This window comes from Haliotis asinina, chromosome 6 (assembly GCF_037392515.1).
Source record: "Haliotis asinina isolate JCU_RB_2024 chromosome 6, JCU_Hal_asi_v2, whole genome shotgun sequence".
Lineage (NCBI taxonomy): Eukaryota > Metazoa > Mollusca > Gastropoda > Lepetellida > Haliotidae > Haliotis > Haliotis asinina.
Genome location: NC_090285.1, coordinates 38,609,458 through 38,632,312, shown reverse-complemented (window position 1 = coordinate 38,632,312; position 22,855 = coordinate 38,609,458). Strand labels below are relative to the sequence as shown.

Here is a 22,855-nt window from a genome sequence, read left to right as displayed (position 1 = left end):
GACTTCTTCGTTAACTGTCAAAACAACCTAAGATAGCAAAGGTTTCCGTGCCCAAATAAATATGAATGTAAACTAAGTCACTGAAATACTTAACTATTTCATTATGTCAGTTAAAGTACCCTGATTATGGATGCAAGTGTATTTATTATTGTATTTCAATGCTAAATGATAACAATGACAATGGAACACTTCCTGGTATCAGCATGTAAGCCGAATGGAATATGCAGTTCTTGATTCAATAATCATTGCCACTTCAACAAGATTGCATTGTGATAGCATGAGCCTCACCCTGTGGCAGGCAAGGTCATGCATATGGAGTATGGAACAAATCTTTTCAGCAAGAAATATGGTGTTAAACAAGATAGCCCGAATCTTAAAGTTGCAGTTGCTATAAAGTGGCGGTACTCATGAAACACAATTCTAGTATTGTACTCTTGTATTGTAGATTTAGTTTTGTAAGTACATCAATGGTCATTGGCATTATAGGACAGACTTCTTGTCCAGTTAGAAATATGAACATGGCAATCAACATCTTATCAAATGTCACAAAACAGCAGGATTTCAGCCGTGTCTATGATCAAGGCTTTCGAGTAGTGTTTTTAACCTAAAGTTCATGCAATTCAAATGAACACACTGAAAAGAAAATGCAGTGTTTCCTTTCGCTATAACATAGAAAAAAAAACATAATGTAATACTAATTTTGTTTGTATGTAAAACCACAATTCATTCTCGTAGAAGAGAAATCCATTTCACATGACTTAGTTGTGATAGGGATCGCTATCAGGATTTCGGACAGAAGTGCCCTTGACGATTATATTCTGCAGGTAAAATATAAAAGAATTGAAACCTATACCTTTGAAGCTGAAAATATGAACTAATTTAAAAACTTCAAACGTTAGATTTCAAGAACTTTAAGGAACAATCCAAATCAAGGAACTTCATGAATGAGAAAACGCTTACTCGGATATGCCACTGGAAACAAACTCGTGACGAACGCATAGGCATTATTAATGTCATTCTATAATCTTGTAAGGATGTTGGCCTTTAGGTACTTCATGCATGTTGGGAGAAGCAACTAACGGGATCGACTCGGTTGACACATATCGGTTTCCAGTTGCACAGATCGAAGCTCATACTGTCGATCACTGGATTGTCTGGCCCTGACTATTATGTACAGACATCCGCGATATAGCTGGAACACTGCTGAGTGCGGCGTAAAACTAAGTTCACTCAGGTAGTGGAACTTAATGTCTGGGTTGAAAACCATCTCATCACCTTCAGCACCAAACAGGTCATAACAACATTTGAATTCACTAGTCGCTGTCATCACAGAACTCCTCTTCACATATACCCTGACACGGCACTGGTCGTCGTTCAGAATATCAGCCTTTGGTTTTTGTGACAGTTATTCAGAGAAAGTCGCCTTGATGGTGGCTACAGTAACGGCTTTCTTCGCGAAGTTGAAGTAACACTGAATACAAAGGTAGATGACACTCTTCTCTGAGATAGGATCTTACCTGTCTACACTGGTGTCGGATGATCATACATGTGTACATGTGGCACGACAGAAACATGTTACAGAGTTGGAAATTCTGTGTGCATGATATATATCATCCAAGCAAATGTACTTTTGTCCTGACTATCCCCAAAAGATTCCATTTGGAGTTAAGAACAAAATAAGATATGGCATTTAAATGAATGGGCATGGAGCAGTCATGGGTCCTGTTCCTGATGAAAATTGTTGTGGTTCTCTCAGAATTTTTCCAACTGATTTTGGATTATAAGGCAAACACTTACTCACATGAAATTCTGTTTTGTCTTGTAACACGGTATTACTTAGTGGGTGTGAATATTAGAATTCTTCCTTCACGTCAGGCTAGTGCAGTAGAATTTTGAACATCAATAACAAACGGACAACAAGAATACAAATAAGGTAAAACAGTTTAACAATAAGGTAAGTAATGATAAAATAATGTTTACCGTTTAAAAAATAATGATTCTGCTGTTTGAATGTAGCGCAGAGGCATAGAGTGTAAATTTGATCATCATCAGTTACTGTGTGATGTTTCGTTTTATTACTGTATGGTGACATAAATTCACAATCAGTTAGTAGGCGTCTTCACCTAATGAGTGTGTGTTATACATTACACTGTACACTGGCGTTTTTACGGGGATTAATTACCAAGAATTTCGCGACTAATCTTGCATAACACATCACAATATGGGGTGGCCTTCCGTCTTGGACACAGCCAGCAACTATCATCGCTGTTTCAATTTAGGTATTATGCCGTTAAGGATTTAGAACTTCAGCGTGTTAATTAATATCCTGACATTTTGTCAATCTTTTAAGCTCCAAAACCTGTTAATTATTCTTATAAACGCATTTAGTGGGAACAAAACATTCCATCAACAAGTGTGATCCATCCCCTCCCAAAGCAACCTAAGTCACTGGAGTGGAAAAATGGAGTTTACAGGTTTAAATTAATACTTTCAGTGTTCACTTACATGTTTTGTTAGGTTTGGTAACAGTGTTCCTCATAAATGTTCATTTCATATAATTTATATATGAGTTGCTTGTTTGGGTGGTAGCCATGCAGTCGGAGGACATTTCACTTAGTTCCATGACAAAACAACCTAAGTCATCACAGTCTGACATAGGTCATTTTGCCACTGAGTATCATATTCTAAAAGATTGCTTTCTCGAAAACTGTAAAGCATACCCCAACAGCGTTATAATCACAAGAAGGAGCTTCTCAAGCTCCACCTACCTCTGTTATTATTGCAAAACAACGTAAGTCTGACTTAGGTTGTTTTCGTATGGAACCCTTCATTTTAGTCTGATGACATTATAATCCCCCTCTCAAGACGAAGCAGAGATGAGAACGTTGGTGACAGGAGTTGATAACAATGATAGCGAGTACTTTTTTATTCCCATTTTAGATGAAACCACAAACCGACAAATTTGTAATTTGCTACCACTCTATTTGAGACAACAGTGCAGTAGTGGCATTGATGTGACTAGACATAAGGTGTCTTATCCCCACTTGCAATGACAGGCGCCGGCAACTGAGACATGACGAGTCATATCAACACTAGGGATGGCAATATTAGTTGAAAGCACTGTCAACAGAGACGTGGATTGATACATTCCATCTTTATGACAATTAAATTTGTTACATTCAAGTGGTGAACACACTGAGCACGGAGCAGCATACTGATCATGATGGTATTTTGTTTGGGGCAAAAAAACCCAAACAAACGAGTGTTTTAAACGATCAACAGCACCGAATTTAACGTTGTCCTTTTCTATTTCACATACTTGATGTGACTATTAATCCGCATCTTTCCAAGTAGAATCGATATGATTATTACACCCCTCTTAAGACCAGGCGCTGCAGATCACGCTGACTTCACTGCTCTGACATAGCAACATCATAATGGTTGTGCAGGACCTTTGACCTCTGCGGATTGACACTCAGATGATTGTATAGGATACTTCCTTCCCTGGCCCCCTCGTCATCCGTTCTCTCCTGCTGACTGACTGGCATAGCACATGAAGCAGTGTCATAATGTACCCCCAGCCCCCGGGCATCGACTCCCCGGGACACGAACCCCAAGTGATCATATCCTGCCACAACTGGCTTTGGGCCCGGTCCTCCTCCGTGTACATCCTCAAGAGTGGCATATTCATAGCTTGCGGTCTGACGGGGAAATGACTGCGCGTCTATCACTTCATGGTAGAGAGGAGACAGGGCAGAGTTCAGTCTTGTTCTTTTCTCCTGGGGTGATTGTTTTCTTTGCCTGCAAAATATTTTGAATGACTTAGTTGGGGTTGTTTGAAACCAGGCAGGATTCAAACCACAATCAAATTATTGTTTGGAGTATGTAGCATGGAGTACAATTATCCCAGAGGTAAATGTATGTTAATCCACCTGCTTTTTTTCCGGTTATAGGTTCTGTATTAATTACAGACTGTATTCAAATGAAATAAAATTTTGAAGTTTCAAAACTATGTGTGAGTGAGCAACATTCAACATCTATCATGGACATGTACTGATTAAACGTAATGGATGATGAATGCTGGAAATCTTTAACGTGTAAATCCGTGGATGAAGTACCTTTTAGAATAGCACAGTACGGCGATTACGATTCCAGAAATGGCGACAGCTGCCATAGTGCCAGTGGCGATTGCTATGGGTTTGCCTTCAAAGAAAGTGACAGTAAGTAGGAAGAAAGTCAACGCAAGCAATTCAGTCAACGTCATTCTCAAACTTTAGACTTCCATTGTTTTGAACTAAAGAAAGTCCAAGAATGTCTGATGACGACAAATGCTATGGAAAAAAGTCATGAGTTTGCAAAGTAAGTGTTGAGAATGACCCGTGCAAAATGTTTACGAAACCTGTATGTTTACAAATGGCCCGAAGAGAGTTCGTTTTCACTTGAACTTTAACACTACACCCACAACTTTGAATAGCTTCAGAGAACAATATGTTTCTTTTCTAATGTTATTTTGTTCTAACTGGCTGTGAATGTTTTCGTGGCATGTATAATTCCCACTTAGTAATCTTTACGAGAGAACCAACTAGCCCTCAAACACCCTTCTCTACTCGTTAATCCAGGCGTACGCGATCAACTTACCTTGAATGCATTCATACGTAACCACAGAGAAAATCAGGCTTGGTGTTCGATGGGCAGGAAACTCACATTTTCTCTTATTCGAACATTGAGTTTTGATTCTTTCACTATCGGTGGTGTTGAAGAAACGAGGAGTTGTTTCCCCGCGTGTCTGTTTGCAGCAGTTTTGATGAAACACAGCAGAGCAGTTCAACTGTTTATTCAGACAATCTAGCTTATCACTTTTTGCAACATAATATATTTCACTGATTTCAATTCTTTCACCGCTAGCACATTGAAGTCGATGATAGGCACAGTCTGGGGTCGGCGGAGGAATAAAGCAGGATTCGCTTCGTTTCAAAGCTGAAATATAACAGTAGTTGAGTAGTGGGTGAGTGTGGATGTTTGTCGGCATTGACAATGTTCAAGAGAATGTCATGACGCTTCCACCAAATATTGGCTTTAGACGAGCCAGCCCATCTGCCCTATCGTCACTACTGGATAGCCACTTACAATATAGGCCACTACTGGTTACCTACGTTACCCTACTACCACCGATGGATACCATGCTTATACTATCACAGTTACAGGTTAAACTAATTACCATATTAACACAACTATTACCCCCACTTATCCAACCACTGCATGTATCATCACCACCGTTGGTTACCCACTACCCACCCTACTAACACAATTGTTATCCTCATATTACCACAATTTCTACGAATTTACCCTACTCCTGAAATTACTACACTACTTACCCTACTGCCTCAATCGTTGCCACAGTTACTTTGCCACTACAGCTGTTACCCCTATTTGTCCTACTACCACAACTGTGACCTCATTTACCCAACTACCACTATTGCTACCCCTCTTACCTTACTACCATAATGTTTATTCGACATTCCCGACTACGACACATGTGTACTCCAGTTGCCCATCTACCATAAGTGTTACTCAATTACCCTACTATCACTACTGACACCCACTTCCTTACTGCCACATTTGTTACCCCACTTTACAACCACAACTCTTATCCCATATATTCTACTACCACAACTGTTACACCACTTACCCTAAAACCACAATTGTTTCCCCAGTTAACCTACTACAACTATCATTATTGTTTTGCTACTTACCCAACTGTGATAAGCTACATCACTTACCCTAAAACCACAACTGTTACCCCATTTACCCTGCTACCACAATTGTTTTGCCACTTATCCTGCTGTGATAACTGTTACCTTACTACCGCTACTTTTATACCACACCCCTACTACCACATTTGTTACCCCACTTACTCCCCTGCCACTATTGTTATTCCTCTTATTTTATTACCACTCGTAGTTACCCCACTTACCCACTATCACAATTGTTACACCAGATACCACATACCGCTCTACAACCATTGGCTACCCCTACCACAACTGTTACCCCATTTGCCCTACTACCTGCATTGTTTTCCCACTTGTCCTATTACCAGAACTTTTAGCCCATTTGCCCTAACTCAGCAAGTGTTACCTCACGTATCCCATTACCACATTACCACAGCTGGTAGCCCACTACCCTTTTGCCACTACCGATTACCCTACAACCACAGCTTACCTCGTCTACCCAGGTTGCATTATAGGCCAGACATACTACCACTGGCTTTCCCGTATGTTTTATACACACCATGGGCAACACTGCCTAAGCTAAAAGCCACCACAAGCTACCCCATCCGCTCTGTACACTACCGTACCCACGATACACACCCGAAGCCAACTTTACAAGATGCTCTGTACTCAACAGTTACTGCTCTTGTCCCGCTAACCGATGCTACTTGTTCACTATGGGTATCTCCTCGTCTTAAGTTACTTCATTAGAAATGATCTATTCATCATCGCATGCAAGTGAATACTTTTGAGACTGACAGCGAGTTCGACGTACCTTTTCCAGGAACCATGACCATCAGTGTGATACAGATGATACAGCTAAAAAGTTCGTGCCCGTCCATTATACCGTGTCTTCAGTCCAGTGGAGGTTATGAGGCCCAACTCTCGCCCCCATTATATAACATCAACGCACACAACAATAGCCCGTGCTTCCTGATCTTACATTTCTCATATCATACACATCATGTATGATTCACACAACGACAAGATGGCAGGCATAATCTCTAGCAGTCATTTTCCGTGTCTGAGTGTGCGTATACTTATCAGCGCTATATGTGCATGTATCATCACGTTGTATCCCTCTCTCTCTTCCGCTCTCTCTCTCTCTCTCTCTCTCTACATGTACCTTCACATTGTATCCCTCTCTCTCTTCCGCTCTCTCTCTCTGTGCATGTACCATCACATTGTATCCCTCTCTCTCTCTTTCCCCTCTCTGTGCATGTATCGTCACATTGTATCCTCTCTCTCCCTCTCTCTGCATGTATCATCACATTGTATCCCCCTCTGTCTCTCCCGCTCACTCTTTCTCTACATGTATCATCATATGTATATTATCTCTCTCTCTGCATGCATCATCACATTGTATCTGCCTCCCTCTCTCTCTAAACACACACACACACACACACACACACACACACACACACACACACACACACACAGAGTACTGCCTTAGGATACGAAACTCTAAAGGCTGGTCCTACGCCTTAGCTTACCTTAATTTAAGGCAATGAATAATGGTTGGTTTGACGGCATTTCCATCAACGTTTAAATATTATTATGGTAGACATTAACCACAAAATATATACTACAAGTATCATTTGATATTGGTGTTGGAGAGTGAGACAATAATGTTTGCACATCCCTGTAAGTCAACCAGTGGATAACAGGTGTCAGCCGTTATAGCGGGATTGCACCTACCTGGGTGAATATTTTCACAAAATAGTGGTATTTCGTAAAAGAATACCTGTATGTTTATATCATATCATATTGGGACATTTGAACTGTAACCGTGCTTTTTAAAGTGATAGTAAACAAGCTATTTGACTTAACGTCGAATTGAAGATTAATAAGTTTATTGCGACGTACACGGAAAAGTGTAAATATTTGTGCTTATGACAGTTTGTGTGACTGTGTCATGACGTATGTGTGTGAGCGTATCTGTGAATGTTACCTTGAGGGTGAATGTGCGCGAGTGTGTTCGTGTTTATGTGTTTACAGGCTTTTATAACTGCAAGACCAGAAATCATTTTGTGTTGTAAAATCAGATATGGTGAGGCGACGGAATCTTAAACAGTTAAGAATGTTTCATTCGTTTTGCTATGCTTCTCTGTTATCATTTGAATTATAGGCAGTTACTTGTCTATTTGAACAATCTTTAGTTATCCATCGGCTATGGAAGAAGATTCAGGAAAATGTTGAGGATGCTGAACTGCTCGTCACCTGGTAAAACCTGCCATTTCATCCATACTGACTAGACGATAAGAGCATGAATAAAGCAGTTAACTATACACATCGATATAGTGATGCAAATGTACTTTGTAGTATATCCCAAAAAGATACTTTAAAGGAAACATGATACACTGGAGTTTGTCAAATCGGGATATATGTCAAGAAAGAAAGACTGACATTTGATTAAACTAAATGCTTCACGAGTAACGGTTTATCGGAAATCCTTGCTTTAAGAGATGTATCGGACCTTAAAAGCAAACTTGGTGTTGCGACCAGTCGCAAAATATCGGCAAATGCAAAGCGACAAACCACTGAATTGTGGCGCATTTGTATTTAATTACAAAAGTCGTGGAAAATATATTAAGACCAAAACGCATGTTTGTAAATCGCGACCTTTATTCAAGCAGTAGGAAAACCACCCTCTTACTCAGCTACATTTTATTACCCTGAAAAATAAAGCGAAAAAGTAGGATTAAAGGTATTTGTGTGTCTATGTAAAGTTAAACACTGCCCATTTTATAAATAGTTTCAACCTATAAAAGATAATCCTAACACATCAATTCATGTATTTATTTGACACATGCTATTAAAAAGGTGGGGGAAGTTCAGTTCAATTTACGATTGAAAAACATGAGAGATATATCAGAGTCAAATCAGGGTCAATCAACATGATATGGTTATGATGAATATTTTCAGTTTGCATCTCCAGTTAAACTTCCTTGTGCTCATGGTTGTTTGCACATGTTGACAGATGTGTATGACGTGTATGACGTGGTGTATGACGTGGAATATACAAACACATAAAGGGTTAGAAACAAACACTGACGACTGCGTGGTGCAAGATGATTATCAAAACTAATGGCCTACAGCAATTGATTGACCTTTTTGTAAACTTAAAAGTCAAGAATGATACGTCAGGCACGTGTATGGGGCTTGAGCACGTGCATCTCAAGCTCTGTGTTTAAGGGTGGTGATAATGATCAAATGTGGCGCGTTCATAAGACATATATAGTTTTAAAAATATAATGTCGATGAACGCTTATATTTCCTATTCCAACTGAAAGTTCAGGTTCCGCTACATTTACAGGAGTGTATATCGACTCGTTACCATGTGCCCATAGTTAAGCCTTGGATCTTTTCATGCTTTCCATGGTAACCAAACGGCGACTTTCGGCAGTGGATGACATGCCTGGTTGAACCCATGCGTCTACCATTCGACGACATGACTATTTCTGGCTGGGTGGTGTGATTTCTTAAACATGCCTGTCTATTGCAGGTTATGGATATCAGTATTTTCGCAAATTTGAAATCTTAAAATTTCTGAATTCCCACCATGTTACTTTCCGAAATCCATGCCTTGTCAATCCTGATGTTGGCCAATACATTTATGTGCGGTAATGGATAATAAATCTAGGAAGTACAATGTGTTGACACTTTGCCGAGTACCATGCTTGCCGTAAAAGGCGACTCAGCTTGTCGTAAGAGGCGACTAACGGGATCGGGTGGTCAGACTCGCTGACTTGGTTGACGCATGTCATCGGTTCCCAATTGCGCAGATCGATGCTCATGTTGTTGATCACTGGATTGTCTGGTCCAGACTCGATTATTTACAGACCGCCGCCATATAGCTGTACTATTGCTGAGTGTGGCGTAAAACTCAACTCACTCACTCACTCACTTATCTCTATGTTTGACAGGTGTAAGCTTTTTAGTGTCTACACATTGTTATGAATGATGCGTCTTGTTACGCGTGTTGCACCTGTATTATCATCTGAATTCTCATCCTACTAACTCCTTATCACTACATGGCTCAAGGTCAGGGTGATCTGTCCACTGATGCCGTTCTTATTTCCAGCTACCATTTCAGTTTTACTATCTAAACACCAAACAACTTACTTTGTCTCACACTGGGCCTCGAGCTCAGGTCTACTCACTAATAACCCGCTGATGTCCAGCTGACCATTCGGCTTTACTGTCTAAATCTCAAACAACTTACTCTGTCTCAGACAAGAGCTCGAGGTCAGGTCTACTCACTAATAACCCGCTGATGTCTTGCTGATCATTCTGCTTTACTGTCTAAATCTCAAACAACTTACTCTTTCTCACACAAGGACTCGAAGTCAGGTCTACTCACTAACAATCCTTTCATGTCTAGCTAACCATTCACCTTCGCTATCTAAACCCCAAACAACTTACTCTGTCTCACACAATGGGTCCAGGTCAGGTCGGTCACAGTAGTGATCTGCCCACTGGTATCCCTCAAATTTCCAGCTGCTCAGGCAGTCCTCCTCGTCAGTCTCCTGATTCGGCTCACCAGGATACCAATCCGTGTAGTTCAGCGGCTTCTCCGACTTGTCCCACACAAAGTAGCCTTCAGAACGAATGTCGTTTGCGCCTAACCAGACACCCTTGCTAACTGAAACAACCGTTGAATCAGCAAACAAACTTTCTTAGAAAAAAGTGTGTGCTTTCTACTGTGTATTCCATCACCAGTGAACCAATTAGGAATATTTATTGCCATTCTAAATGGAAATAGTAATCAGTAGTTTCAAAATACAGCTTTTCTTTCGAAAACGATTGTTAATGCAGCACTCAAAAATACCTAGTCCTGCACATGACAAACCAATGATTGATATTGTGGACAGATCCAATAAGAAAAGCACTCATCAAACCATCAAACCAAACCACCAGATTCTTTGTGAAGGCTTTAGTTGCTGGATACACATTTTAACACGGAACCCTCTTAAGGTCATGGGATTTCATCTTCATTTAAAGCTGTTTCTATTCGATAACCTACTTACTGATCCTTTCCTGCAAGTATGCCTTCACAAAGGCTCCTTCCTGTGCTGTTTCAATCTCAGTCAAGTGTCCTTGGTGCTGTCGGCAGTATTCCTAAAAATGAAGAAACTATATACATTTACATGCTAACGGTATAACCCATCAGTCCACATGCCATTTATAATTTAAAGCATTTGCCTGGCCAGTAGTCTGAAATGTTTATGAGGCTGCCTTCTTCACTATACTGCGTTTAGTTCAGGCTATATTGACAAACCATGATGGTTTAAGGTGCACTAGGGTTCATCATAAATGGATGCAGTAAGCATCCGCATTAATTCTATTTTTGTTCTCTGTTTGGGACATTATCCCAGTAGTTTCTTTCGCACGAATCAAGATTAGGGAACGTAGTTATGGGAAGACTTGCCACACATTTATAAATGGATGGTAACGCGATGTAAAATTGTTGTGAACTTACAGATGCTTTAATGAATGTCATCTTCTGATTGCGGTGAAAGTAGCAGGAATCTTCATACTGCGTATAGCCGTTGGGACAACCAGCACCTGCGACAGAGCACAATCAATCAATCGATCTATCAGTCGGTCAGTCAGTGGATCAGTCGATATATGAATCAGTCTGTCAGTCAGTATACGCATGCAAGCAACTGAAAGAATTGGATGCTATAGGGAAGGTCACAAATGCATGAATATGTTACAAGCGATGATGAGTGGTAAAACAGCTTTAAAGGTTCAGGGAAGGATGCTGAATTGCCCATTCCTTGCTTCATAGAATTGTGTGTTACCTGACACTGCTGGTGCTAGAAAGAGCAATCCACCAATCAATACCGTACACATATTTCCACAGTGTGGTGACATTGAAATAGAACACACGAAAAGTATTTAACACTCTGTCTGACCTGAGATAAGTGCAACATCTTATCAACAAACGGACAGTTGGCCCAAGCTATACAAGCACAGAACTATGTTCAATTAATTTATGTTTTAGTTACACATCCATGTACCGTCATGTATATATCACGGTATCTATTGTAAGAATTTTATTGATGCCTCTACACAATGCATCAGAATACCGGCCCGTGCAAAATGCATGTAACCCTTACACATTCACAATCAATACTGTAATGATACCTAACTATTATTAAATGTTTGTGTTCTGTTGTAATATACTATTAGGAACAGGATCTACAATTTAACAGGAAGGAATTAATTTGCCCAACACTCCCGTCCTGGCTGAGAATTACATGGCCTTATATAGGAGCGACATGCAATGACCTATTTGTCTCGACTTGGTAACTCTGCTTAACTGAGTCATTTCTTGGTCACTGTAACATCTGCGAAAGACTCACTCCAATACATCACGCACATGACAAACACCCACGTCCAGTCACGCACGATTTAAGATTTGGTGTATATGGCATTTAAGCATACTCAACCACATTACAGTCACTTTACCCCTTTGGATCATCGAGGTTATTCTTTGACAAGGTATATACACGAAATTCGTGTGTCACTGACCTACTTATGTCTACGTGGTTTTGGTTGATCTACATATAATTTAAAACAGGGTGTCCAGGAATTCATATTGCTGACAATTGGTCTCACCAACACACATAAAAATATTGTACATATTTTATTTGCAATGCGCCATACGAAAATGCAGCGTATGTTGATACACCCAGGTGTCACATACAGATAGTTACAAAAGAGACGGAACTCAGCTAACACAACCATCATTACTGAACAGAATCCCCGTTTTCACATTTGACCTTAAATGATGCCGTGAAACTTCGCAAAATACATGTTCCTGCTCTATTAGAGATCACGTGACCCAAATGGACTCTCGTAAAAACTTCTACGTGGACAGGTCCGTGATATCGCCTGAGACGCAACAGACTGTCCGGTACCAGTCCTCTAAAATGGCCGCCCTAATCAATACTTTCCTTTTGTTCGTGCTTTGTATCTTCCTTCCAGCTGCAGGTACAAGTATGATTGGTTCATGTTAATTTTAAGAGTTCTAACAATATGTGAGAACACTGCGTTTTGAAGTTTAAAGATTACAATTCGTAAAGCTCCATAAACAATGTCACAATATTGCATGACCCACGAGCATCGACTATTGTATAAATTTGTAAAGATATAAATTATGATGATAGCATATCTACTGTTTGACAAGACTGTGTCTGCTCCTGTCCCGACGGATGGGTCGTGTACAAGACCTCCTGTTACAACTTCAACACAACCTGGCAGCCATATGACACAGCGAAGGTAGGCCTGTGTATTCAAGTGCAGTCAACAGTTGTTATTCTCAGTGAATAGGACTCTTCAACCCTAAAGCACTACCGCTATCATAAATTTTCTTGACAAAGGCAGCTCAGGTTTCGCACGACAGTTTCAAATATTGAACGTGAGCACGGTTTCTTGTTGAAGCTCCCGTTAAATGTTAATTGATGTACTTGAATAAATATAATTGATTTTTTTTTTCAGAACGACGTAATTTGAGTTAATCCATCAGTATGTGCCTTTATGCATATATGTGCAAGTGTGTGTGTGTGCGTGTGCGTGTGCGTGTGCGTGTGCGTGTGTTATGTTCATGGGCGTATTGTTAAACATAGATGTAACAACTTTTGCCTCAGTGGTGCTTTATGCCATGATGTTAGTGGGTCTTACAGTCCCAGTCTCTTAGGAATATAAGTTGGAGGCTTACATTTTTCATAGGATCACAGAGCAGATTCAGTATTTTCCGGGTTACATATTATGCTGAAGGACATGTTTTATAACAGGCTATCTGCAAGACCTACAACTCGTACTTGGCCAGAATAGAAGACAGTGACGAGAACAGCTTCATCAGTAATTTCGTACTGAATTTTAAATGTAAGTTTCTTGATTTTAATTGAATTAACGGACATGACAAAATCAATGTCTAGGATGTATTCGAATCGGAGTTCAGTTAGGAAATGTACATGCTACATTCAGTTTATATAAAACTATACACTTTAAAACCATGTTGCAATGTATTCAAGTAGTTTACGCATTTGCTGAGCATATTGTCATATGATTTACATGAAACATAACTACTGGTTCACCATTTACGTGGACAGTGGGGTAGCCAAGTGGTTAGAGCTCTTGCTCATCACGACGGAGACTCGGATTTGATCACCCACATGGGTAGAATGTGTGAAGCTCATCTCTGCCCTCCTACCCCCCCCCCAACGCACGCACACACACACACACACACACGCACACACGCGCACACGCGCACACGCACACACACACACGCACACACACACACACACACACACACACACACACACACGCACTCCTGCCGTTGTAGTTGGTGAAATATTATGACAAGCGGCGTGGAACTCACTGACTCACTCGTGTTTATACAGCTGACTTCATTGCTTGGTTCGGAGCAAATGACAAAATCCAGGAAGGGAACTGGGTGTGGGGTGATAGCGGGATCAAGCTGACCTACTCCAACTGGGGGAGGGGACAGCCTGGGTCGGAGAGCGGCAACGAGGATTGTGGGTTACTCCAGAACTACGGCTCGGAGTTCATGTGGTATGATGCAAGGTGCATTGATAACGCCGGATACATTTGTGAAAAGCCGTAAGTTGACTCCTCCTTATCCCTATATATCTGCATCAAACTGGTGAGCACAGAAACATCAAACAATTATTCATAAGCTTTGAAGAGTAATTGAGTGTGTAGGGAGCGTCTCTTTGATGGTAAACCATTGTGACTTCTTCGGTGATGTATTTTACAAAATTACATAAATATATATGTAAATTCGTCTTAGTTCATGGACGCACACATTTGCAAAGCCCATAAAGACTTCTTTTCTCCAAACACTTTGGTCATTCTATTTGTCTACATATCTGTCTACATATGTACGGATCTTGTTTGAAATCTAAACATTTGGCATGACACATTTCGTGCAAATATTTCAAATGTTTCATGACCAACAGACCTGTTTCCTGCGTTGCATTTCACGTATTGACATGTATCATTCCCAGTGAGCAAGGACGCAATCTTATCTGGAAATGCTCCTTACAGAATACTCTAGACATTACACAGAGCCATTATCTGCAAACAAGCGCTGTTTTGATAATTTGGGACTTTTGGGATCAAAATAGCTCGCCCTAAACGTTATACCTCTTAAATTATCTCTCTTGTTTGGACCGTTAAGTGCCTAGAATAATGTAGGTCTACGAATACTTGACGCTTTACACATTACCCACTAGGAAAGACGAATGTCTGTACTGACGATGGTTAGATCGGTAATATTACGTCTGATCACAGAATCAAAGCACTAGTTAATATCACGAAATTAAATTTAAATACCCACATGAAGAATAATTTTGTATCCCATTCCACCCTTCAACAGGCAATTATTTTATTCCAAACAGTTGATAAACTTTGATCCTTTCCTTACAGTGCATCTGGTGACAGTCTCGTTGGATAAGTATACGCTTTCCTTGTGTTGAATGTACTACAGGAAGTGTACAGTTCACTGAATAAACAAAAAGTTTTGTTGTATGCCAAAAGTACATTTGTGTGAATAAGTCTCTGTATTTACACTTGTACATTTGTAGGTATATATACCTATGTGTTCATTTGTATGTGTTAGTATGTGTGTATGTATAAGTATGTGCGTCTTATATCTGATCGCGTGTGTGTGGTCATGTGCACATGTTGACAATAACAAATGAGTTTCTTTCATTTTAATGACTGTTTGTATATGTACATGTAGGTGTGCTTATATACATGCGTATATATATGCCTCATATATATGGTCACATGTGTGTGCGCGTGTGTCTACGTGTGTTTGACTCATAACTAGAATATCACAATTCGAAGTTAAAACTAGCATGCGAACAGCACAGTTTGGACAAGACCTCACATAAAAAAAGGCGATAGATTGCCAGCAAAACAAGGTAGAAAATCATACTAGGGACCATAGGGACTTACAGATCCTTTGCTGTTTGTATGTACCCTAGCTGGACATCATCCTTCAGCAACTGGCGATGGTAGGAGAATGTGGCCGAATATTTAAATCAACAAAAACACCACGTTTTGAAACTTGGTGAGTTTAAGTTTGCCTTTGAAAGTTTTGTGACGAACGTATCCTATCAGGGTGTTTGACAATAACAATATGTAAGCGTCAAAAGTTGTGTGCGTAGTGTTCATTACGCCAACCCAAGATACCGAGGTTGTACAATACAATTTAGTTTTTTGGGAGGACAAGGGCGAAGTTGATTAGAGACGCCTACAAATGGCGAATGTCGGTAACTAGCTCAGAAAGGCTCAACTCTCAACACCAGGCATGTAAATATTGATCTGACAACTAAAAGTACTGACAGGCATACTGGAGTTCGTTCCAGTGTTTAGGTTAACCTGGAACGCTGTATTTGTTCACGATATGTGCTGAAGTTTACGAAGGAAATACAGCACATATATATTCTGCAGAGGACCTGCAGAACGTAGCTACCTGACACTTGATAAAACCATACGTAGGAGTATGTTGCTGAACACCTAGAAACCTAGAAAGATAGTCATCATGTGATATGAGACTGGAATCCACAAACGTATGTAACGCCGACATCCAAGGGACGCAACTCCAAATGGCTAAATCCGGAACATGAGCCGGGTTCGCTCCACGCCAGCGCATAATAGCACAAAAATTGCTAGTCATCTCTTCCCGTCAGTCATTAAAGCATACTAACCCCTCTGTGTTCAGCGACACGAACAAATTTCCATCTCATGCCACATGAGATGTAGACTATCCACTATATATGTTACAATAATTGATTTGTCATGAGACGGGTAGGGAAAAGATACTTTTACATTCAAGACCACACTTAGTATCACAATAGAAACGCAGATGGAGGGCCACCATTGCCCTAATAATGGATCGACAAAACTAGATCCTGGTGCATAATAAACAAGTAATATCCAATATAGGTTATAGGACACACATCCTGTTTTACCAGGGATCATACAATATAGATTATGTGGTCTCTGGTTTCCCAGAAACAGGAGGGAGAGTGAGACTGCATCGTGACTCGTGACTGACATCTATAGATGCATGATTCATTGTTTTCAGAGTAAATACAGAGCTATGACTGTAATTCAAAATCCTACATATATTGTTAAAAATAAGCGAGTATGTTTGCCGCAACATGATGTCTAGTGGACAGTAATTAGGTTTGTGGATGCTGGTGCATGTTTGTGATTGTACTTAGTTAAATTTTATCTGATTGTCGACCAAGTAAAAACTGGCGGGTACATAAATGTATCCAGTTTATAATACATCCGTGAAAGATTTCTCAGTGCATGTGAGATTTCAAGAGGGAGAGAGAAAGGGAGAGAAAGAGATGGGTGGCCACAGCGACAGAAACAAGGGAAGGGAGATAAGCTGGTCTAGTGACCGCACATCTTACCGAAGATAATAGTGATAGTTTACCAGCGCCCTGGTTGAAGACCTACCTATTTCTGGTCCAGATACAAGGACGTCCTCTGTTGTCGAAGTGGCTGAAGTTGTTGTTGTCGTAAGAGACGTTGTAGCCTTATGTGTTAGGGGTGAATGTGATGTGTGTTGCGTTGACCTGTGAGTGGTATGCTTTTGGTGTATTTGTGTTGTTTGCGATTGTGTTGGGTGTTTGCTAGGTGCATGCGTCGTTTGTCCACTTTCTGAATGTGTTGTGTGTTTATCAGGTACATATATCGTTTGTTTGTTTGTTGAATGTGTTATATGTTTATCCGGTATATGCGTTGTGTGTTTAGTCACTGGTAATGCTGTAGTTGGCTCGCCACATGTCGGAACTGATGTAGAAGACACGTGTTGTGTGGCTGCTGTTGTTGAAGGGGCTGCAAAACGTAAGGCAGGAGAGTATTAACAGAAAACTGTTACAGTAGATGTTAATGGAATGCATAACATGGATATATAAACCTACCAAATATATAATATACGTTTACCTTTAAGAACACCAGCTGTAATTCCTAGGCGTATCTGCACCAAAACATGAAGGGTACTTTCGCAATTAGCACATTCCTGATTATATATGTGTGTCATAATATATATATAACATACAATATATACACACGCACACGCACACGCACACACACACGCACATGCACACACATATACATATACGTGTGTGTCTATATGTGTATATGTGTGTGTGTCACTTCACCTTTGAGAGTTATAACTTTACACTTACAAAAAAATCGCTACAATTCACGGACCATGGATGCAGTGCGACAAGGCAAGTGCGCGTTTCCATTATGACAAGAACAAAACGTCAGACGAAGACACGCAGGAACTAAGGACTTACGTTTACAAATACCGCATGTCAGTGGACAGAATTCGACTGATAAGTCAGGGTCGGAACAAGCCGCCCCAGCAGCTCTGTGACACGGGAACAGAGACTGGTCATGGCATGAGGAAGGCGGAGCGAACGTCAACGTTGCTGAAGTACCCCCAACGCTGGTGGTTGTTGTTGCAGCGGTAGGTAGTTGCTTTGTGCCAAATGCATAGTCAAGACAAGTGTGATCGTTGCAACAATATACACACTCTTTGCTTCCTGCAACTAGAGTGCAGTCGGATGGATACAAATTGGGTGAACGGGTGCACTAGAACAGAAAGGAAAGCCACGGGTGATGACCAACTTGATGCGAAAAACCCTTTCCATATCCAATGGAAAATTCTGCTAAAAGCAGAATCGATTGTACAGTTGTGAATATCTCTGGTATGTTTTTCGTTCTTTTGTAAAAGAAAACTCGAGTCTGGACCAGACAATCCAGTGATTGTCACCAAGCGATATGATGACAGACATGTGTCTATGAATCACTATGAAACAGTCATGACACAAGGCGTTTGAGAAATGGAGACGTATCCTGCCCCGTCAGTGGCACCGTCATAAACATATGCTATGTTTGGTCAAATCGTCATCTGAAATAACTCAGAAACGCTTGCAACAAGTCAAAAGAGAGTCTTGTGTCGCACATTATCCTTGTTACCGATGCATCAAATTTGGAAATTTCCTCCATATGTCTACCATTAACTTGGCCAAACAGCCTCTGAGCAGGAATGGTATGATGCTCTTTTAAAACCTTATAAAAAGAGCACAATTTAACACAAATAAACTTACTAATACATTTAAATGCATACCCAATAATAGTTTCTAAGGGCAGTTACCTAAACATTCATCACCAACGTAGGCATAGGCACCCATACTGGCAAAAGAAACCAAACAAACAAGAAAACGTTTTCCTGTACACAAAATAACACAAAACACTTACTGACGAGTTGTGTGAACAAGCAGCTGACCATTTCCCATCAGTGTTCTTTATTTTACATGTCTGAAAGGAAAGTGTTACATTCGTGTCTCACCGACGCATAAACCAAATTCGTTTCTTTTTAAAGTAGTGAGAAATTTGACAACAACATCCCGTCGGGCAAGTAAGGAAGTATCGATAGATGAGAAACTTATGAGAAGTTTCTTAAAACACAATGTATAGTGTACCTACACTCACTCTGTGGTGATGTTTTCAGGGGGATGATATTATACTGGCATCATTTGACAACAACATCGATATCCCATCAGGCAAGTAAGGAAGTATCGGTAAATGAGAAACTTATGAGAGGTTTCTTCAAACACAATGTATAGTGTACCTGCACTCACTCCGTGATGATGTTCTCAGGGTATGAAATTATCCTGGCATCATTTGACAACAACATCCCATCAAGCAGATAAGGTTGAAGTATTGATAGATGAGAAACTTATGAGAGTTTTCTTCAAATACAATGTATAGTGTACTTGTACTCACTCTGTGGTGATGTTCACAGGGTATTATATTATCCAGGCATCTTTGAGGGTCGAGTTCGTAGTCACAAACTGGGCAATGGATAACTCCAGGCACCGTATCTAAGCCTGAAATATACCCCATCACTGTATTTGCAAATCGGATGAGGATGGCAAACTGGATGTAGCAACATCTGCTTATCAGTATGCCAAACCAGATTGATATTTCACAAGCGAATATGTATTGATGCACTTATCGGTTATCGGGATTTTGTCAGTGACTCCAAACAGCGTGTGGATGTTATTGTGCAGGCAATATATTTTACTTTAACTTCAAGTGTGTACGTTTCACACTATTACATTTAGTAGGAACATGGGAAGAACTATGAACATCTGTGATCGATTCCACATAGCAAATGGATACAATTACAAATATGTTGGAAATATAAGTAATGTGGAAACCTGCGATCGGTTGGGATTGCATTCATGACTGAAAAAATTGCCAGATATATATGCATTATCATGGCAAATGTGGAGCAGAGGAGTAAAGCGTCACGACGAAGGCCAAGATTTGATTCCCGACATGGGTAAAATGTGTGAAGCCCATGTCTGTTATCCCCGCCTTGATATTGGTGGAATATTACTAAAAGTGGCCAAAACATAAACTCGCTCACTCACTCCTTGACTAATTACATGCTGGATCATGACAGTTTCCTACCCTGTTGTATGTGTTTCAACCTGGACTGGCAGATGTCTCCCGTGCAGCAGACTGTACACCTGTCCCGGGGGCCAAATGGGTGTGTCCCTCTACAGTTAGTCGTGTCTTGCAGGTCATCATAGTCGCATCTCTACAGTCGATGGCATGACATATCTTCACATAAGGGGGTAATACTGACCGCACTCACCTTAGCATACTTTTTGCATAAATAAATGCCAGTTTACAAAGTTGCACATTTTACACAAATTACAAAGACACACTTTGGACTTCATAATGCATCTTGGACATGGTTTTGTGCCCATGTAATATTTTTGCGAACCCTTATGATAGAAGTTCTTTAGCATATTGTTTTCAAAGATCGCTTCATTAAATATGGGTACAATATCCACAACTGACCAAAATAGAAACAAAAAAATAATGATAAAATATATATTAATATGTAACAATGTTCAACCCTAGGTCTAAAATAATATTACTAAGAAAGGGACTTTCATTTAAGCTTACCTTCATAGTACCACATCCCATTGTAACGTGCCATTCATCCAAAACCCCGATGCACACCTTGGAAAAGATAAAAGGTATCAAGGTGTCATAACGCATTATTCAACAGCGATACTTACCTTTGGGGGATGGACAGAACAAAAACTATGGTATGAAAATGAATGATATAGTGGGAACCAACACACACGCATGCACACATCTGCTCTAAGACGTATTATTTCATTTTACTTTATAGCACGATCATTTTGTATGGAAACCATTAAGCATGTGATATCACTTAACACAATGTATTGAATGTCGGCTACAGACTTCTTGGTAGATGCTGCAATTCTCCGTCCGTTCCCGACACTGGTTCACATTCTGCACCCGGTGACAACTTGGGCATTGCAGAGCCAACACATGCACTGTCAACATATAATGAACTGCAAATTTAACTGCTCATTTAAGAACATTTGCATGCTTCATCAAACGGAGATGCAATAGAGGCTACAAAATCCTTTCCTCATCCATAGGAAATCGATTGTACAATTGTGAGTATATGTTTGTTTCAACAGTATTACAGCTGTGACATGTTAGTGAACAAATCGAGTCAGGACCAAATAATTCGGTAATGCAAAGCATGAACTAAAGCCCATTTCTAATCCTTTCAAAGAAGATGTTTTGAGGGAGAGACTTTGGTAAGATGCACGTGTCGCTCGGGACAATAATCAATCTTAGACGCGTGGTTATATTTTGTTTTTAGAAAGCCCACTGACATATGTTGCTGGAACGTAATAAAAACGAAAACAAGCGCAGATGCGTCAGAATTCCTGAGGCACATGAACCAGAACCTCGGTATTCTACAACTGTATGTCAATGACTGAATGGTACATAATATTGCTTGGATATGACCTGGTGTGCAATTCACGTGCACATTATGTTTAACAGACAATATCTAACTAGAGCTCAGTAGTGTATAATAGTATGTCATTTTACTGGGTGGCATAGTTCTACTGGGAAGTGATCAAGTGTAGATTGCATATAGTGTGTAACAGACAATATCCTACCCGAGATTGACCACACCACCACGGCAAAGGAAACCAAAATAATGTCACTGTGATTCATTGTCTTCGATATGTTCCACTGACCTATAGACAGTTATATCACACACTTATGTATCCACCTGCTGAACTACATGTGGGAACAGGTGACCAGGAAACACGTGTTGACCTTTACAGTGTAGTGTCAAAGTCCGGCCTTCAAAGTATTACTTTTCTTACAATCATATTGGTTCATGAACGTGTCGCGTGGAACAGGTATTGAATATCATAGAGATAAGGACAAGGCAAATCAGAAACTTCTACTTGACGTAGGTATCTGTCACCGTTAAAAAGCACAAGTGAGGGTTTCTATAAATTCAAGTACACACAAATTAACACAAAAAGTAAAATTTACTGAAATACATTACCTACAATATTTGTATGCATCCTCCACTTAAAGCTGGAGTCTATGCATTGCACGCAAGAATACCAAAAATTGTAAAGTGTATATGTAAGATTTAAATGTTTATTTTTTTCTGCTGTAATCATTCAGCAACAATTAAAGTAAATGTCGCAACTGATGCACAAAGCAACATTGTGCTCTATTCAGTTGCACAATAGTTATGAACATAAACATTTAAAACATAGATCTTCATGAGGAATGCTACTATTTATGGTCTATACGTTCAGACTTTCATTCGGTATCACTAATCCCAAACGGTACCTGCACTGATAACATGATCGACTTAATCGATTAACGCAAAAGAATGAGAGATACCAGCTCTCCAGCATCTACCTTTATGTATTCGTAAGAAGACACTAAACGTACTGATAATAGATCATAGCATAAGATTTTGCAATGTTTGGCTGAACCTGACACACATTCAGCTAAATTAGAACCAAAGACAGATTGTAAATGAAACTTTGAAGACAATCAGTACCCTGGCCCTATAAACAATATGTAATGTTTGAGACCTTTCTACATATCATACCGATGTTCAGACGTCGAATTGTACA

The 22,855-nt window shown here is 40.1% G+C and overlaps 3 protein-coding genes across 3 annotated transcripts; 1 reads left to right on the top strand and 2 right to left on the bottom strand.

The window, feature by feature from the left end:
- Nucleotides 1-2,911: 2,911 nt before the first annotated feature.
- On the bottom strand, nucleotides 2,912-6,861 carry LOC137286774 (uncharacterized). The gene is made up of 4 exons (XM_067818767.1): nucleotides 6,544-6,861; nucleotides 4,639-4,977; nucleotides 4,119-4,203; nucleotides 2,912-3,801 (listed from the first exon to the last, which is right to left on the bottom strand). The coding sequence occupies exons 1-4, from the start codon at nucleotides 6,608-6,610 to the stop codon at nucleotides 3,411-3,413; spliced, it is 882 nt and encodes a 293-aa protein (XP_067674868.1). The 5' UTR covers nucleotides 6,611-6,861; the 3' UTR covers nucleotides 2,912-3,410.
- Nucleotides 6,862-8,375: 1,514 nt separating this feature from the next.
- LOC137287286 (aggrecan core protein-like) lies at nucleotides 8,376-21,981 on the bottom strand. Its single transcript, XM_067819521.1, has 12 exons — nucleotides 21,866-21,981; nucleotides 21,129-21,223; nucleotides 20,823-20,879; nucleotides 20,319-20,448; nucleotides 19,626-19,729; nucleotides 19,098-19,157; nucleotides 18,131-18,428; nucleotides 17,283-17,663; nucleotides 11,251-11,336; nucleotides 10,799-10,889; nucleotides 10,194-10,413; nucleotides 8,376-8,443 (listed from the first exon to the last, which is right to left on the bottom strand). Exons 1-12 carry the CDS (start codon nucleotides 21,921-21,923, stop codon nucleotides 8,425-8,427), a joined length of 1,599 nt encoding a protein of 532 aa, XP_067675622.1. The 5' UTR covers nucleotides 21,924-21,981; the 3' UTR covers nucleotides 8,376-8,424.
- LOC137287395 (perlucin-like protein) lies at nucleotides 12,549-15,343 on the top strand. Its single transcript, XM_067819657.1, has 5 exons — nucleotides 12,549-12,770; nucleotides 12,967-13,058; nucleotides 13,574-13,664; nucleotides 14,183-14,402; nucleotides 15,231-15,343. Exons 1-5 carry the CDS (start codon nucleotides 12,626-12,628, stop codon nucleotides 15,256-15,258), a joined length of 576 nt encoding a protein of 191 aa, XP_067675758.1. The 5' UTR covers nucleotides 12,549-12,625; the 3' UTR covers nucleotides 15,259-15,343.
- Nucleotides 21,982-22,855: the final 874 nt, after the last annotated feature.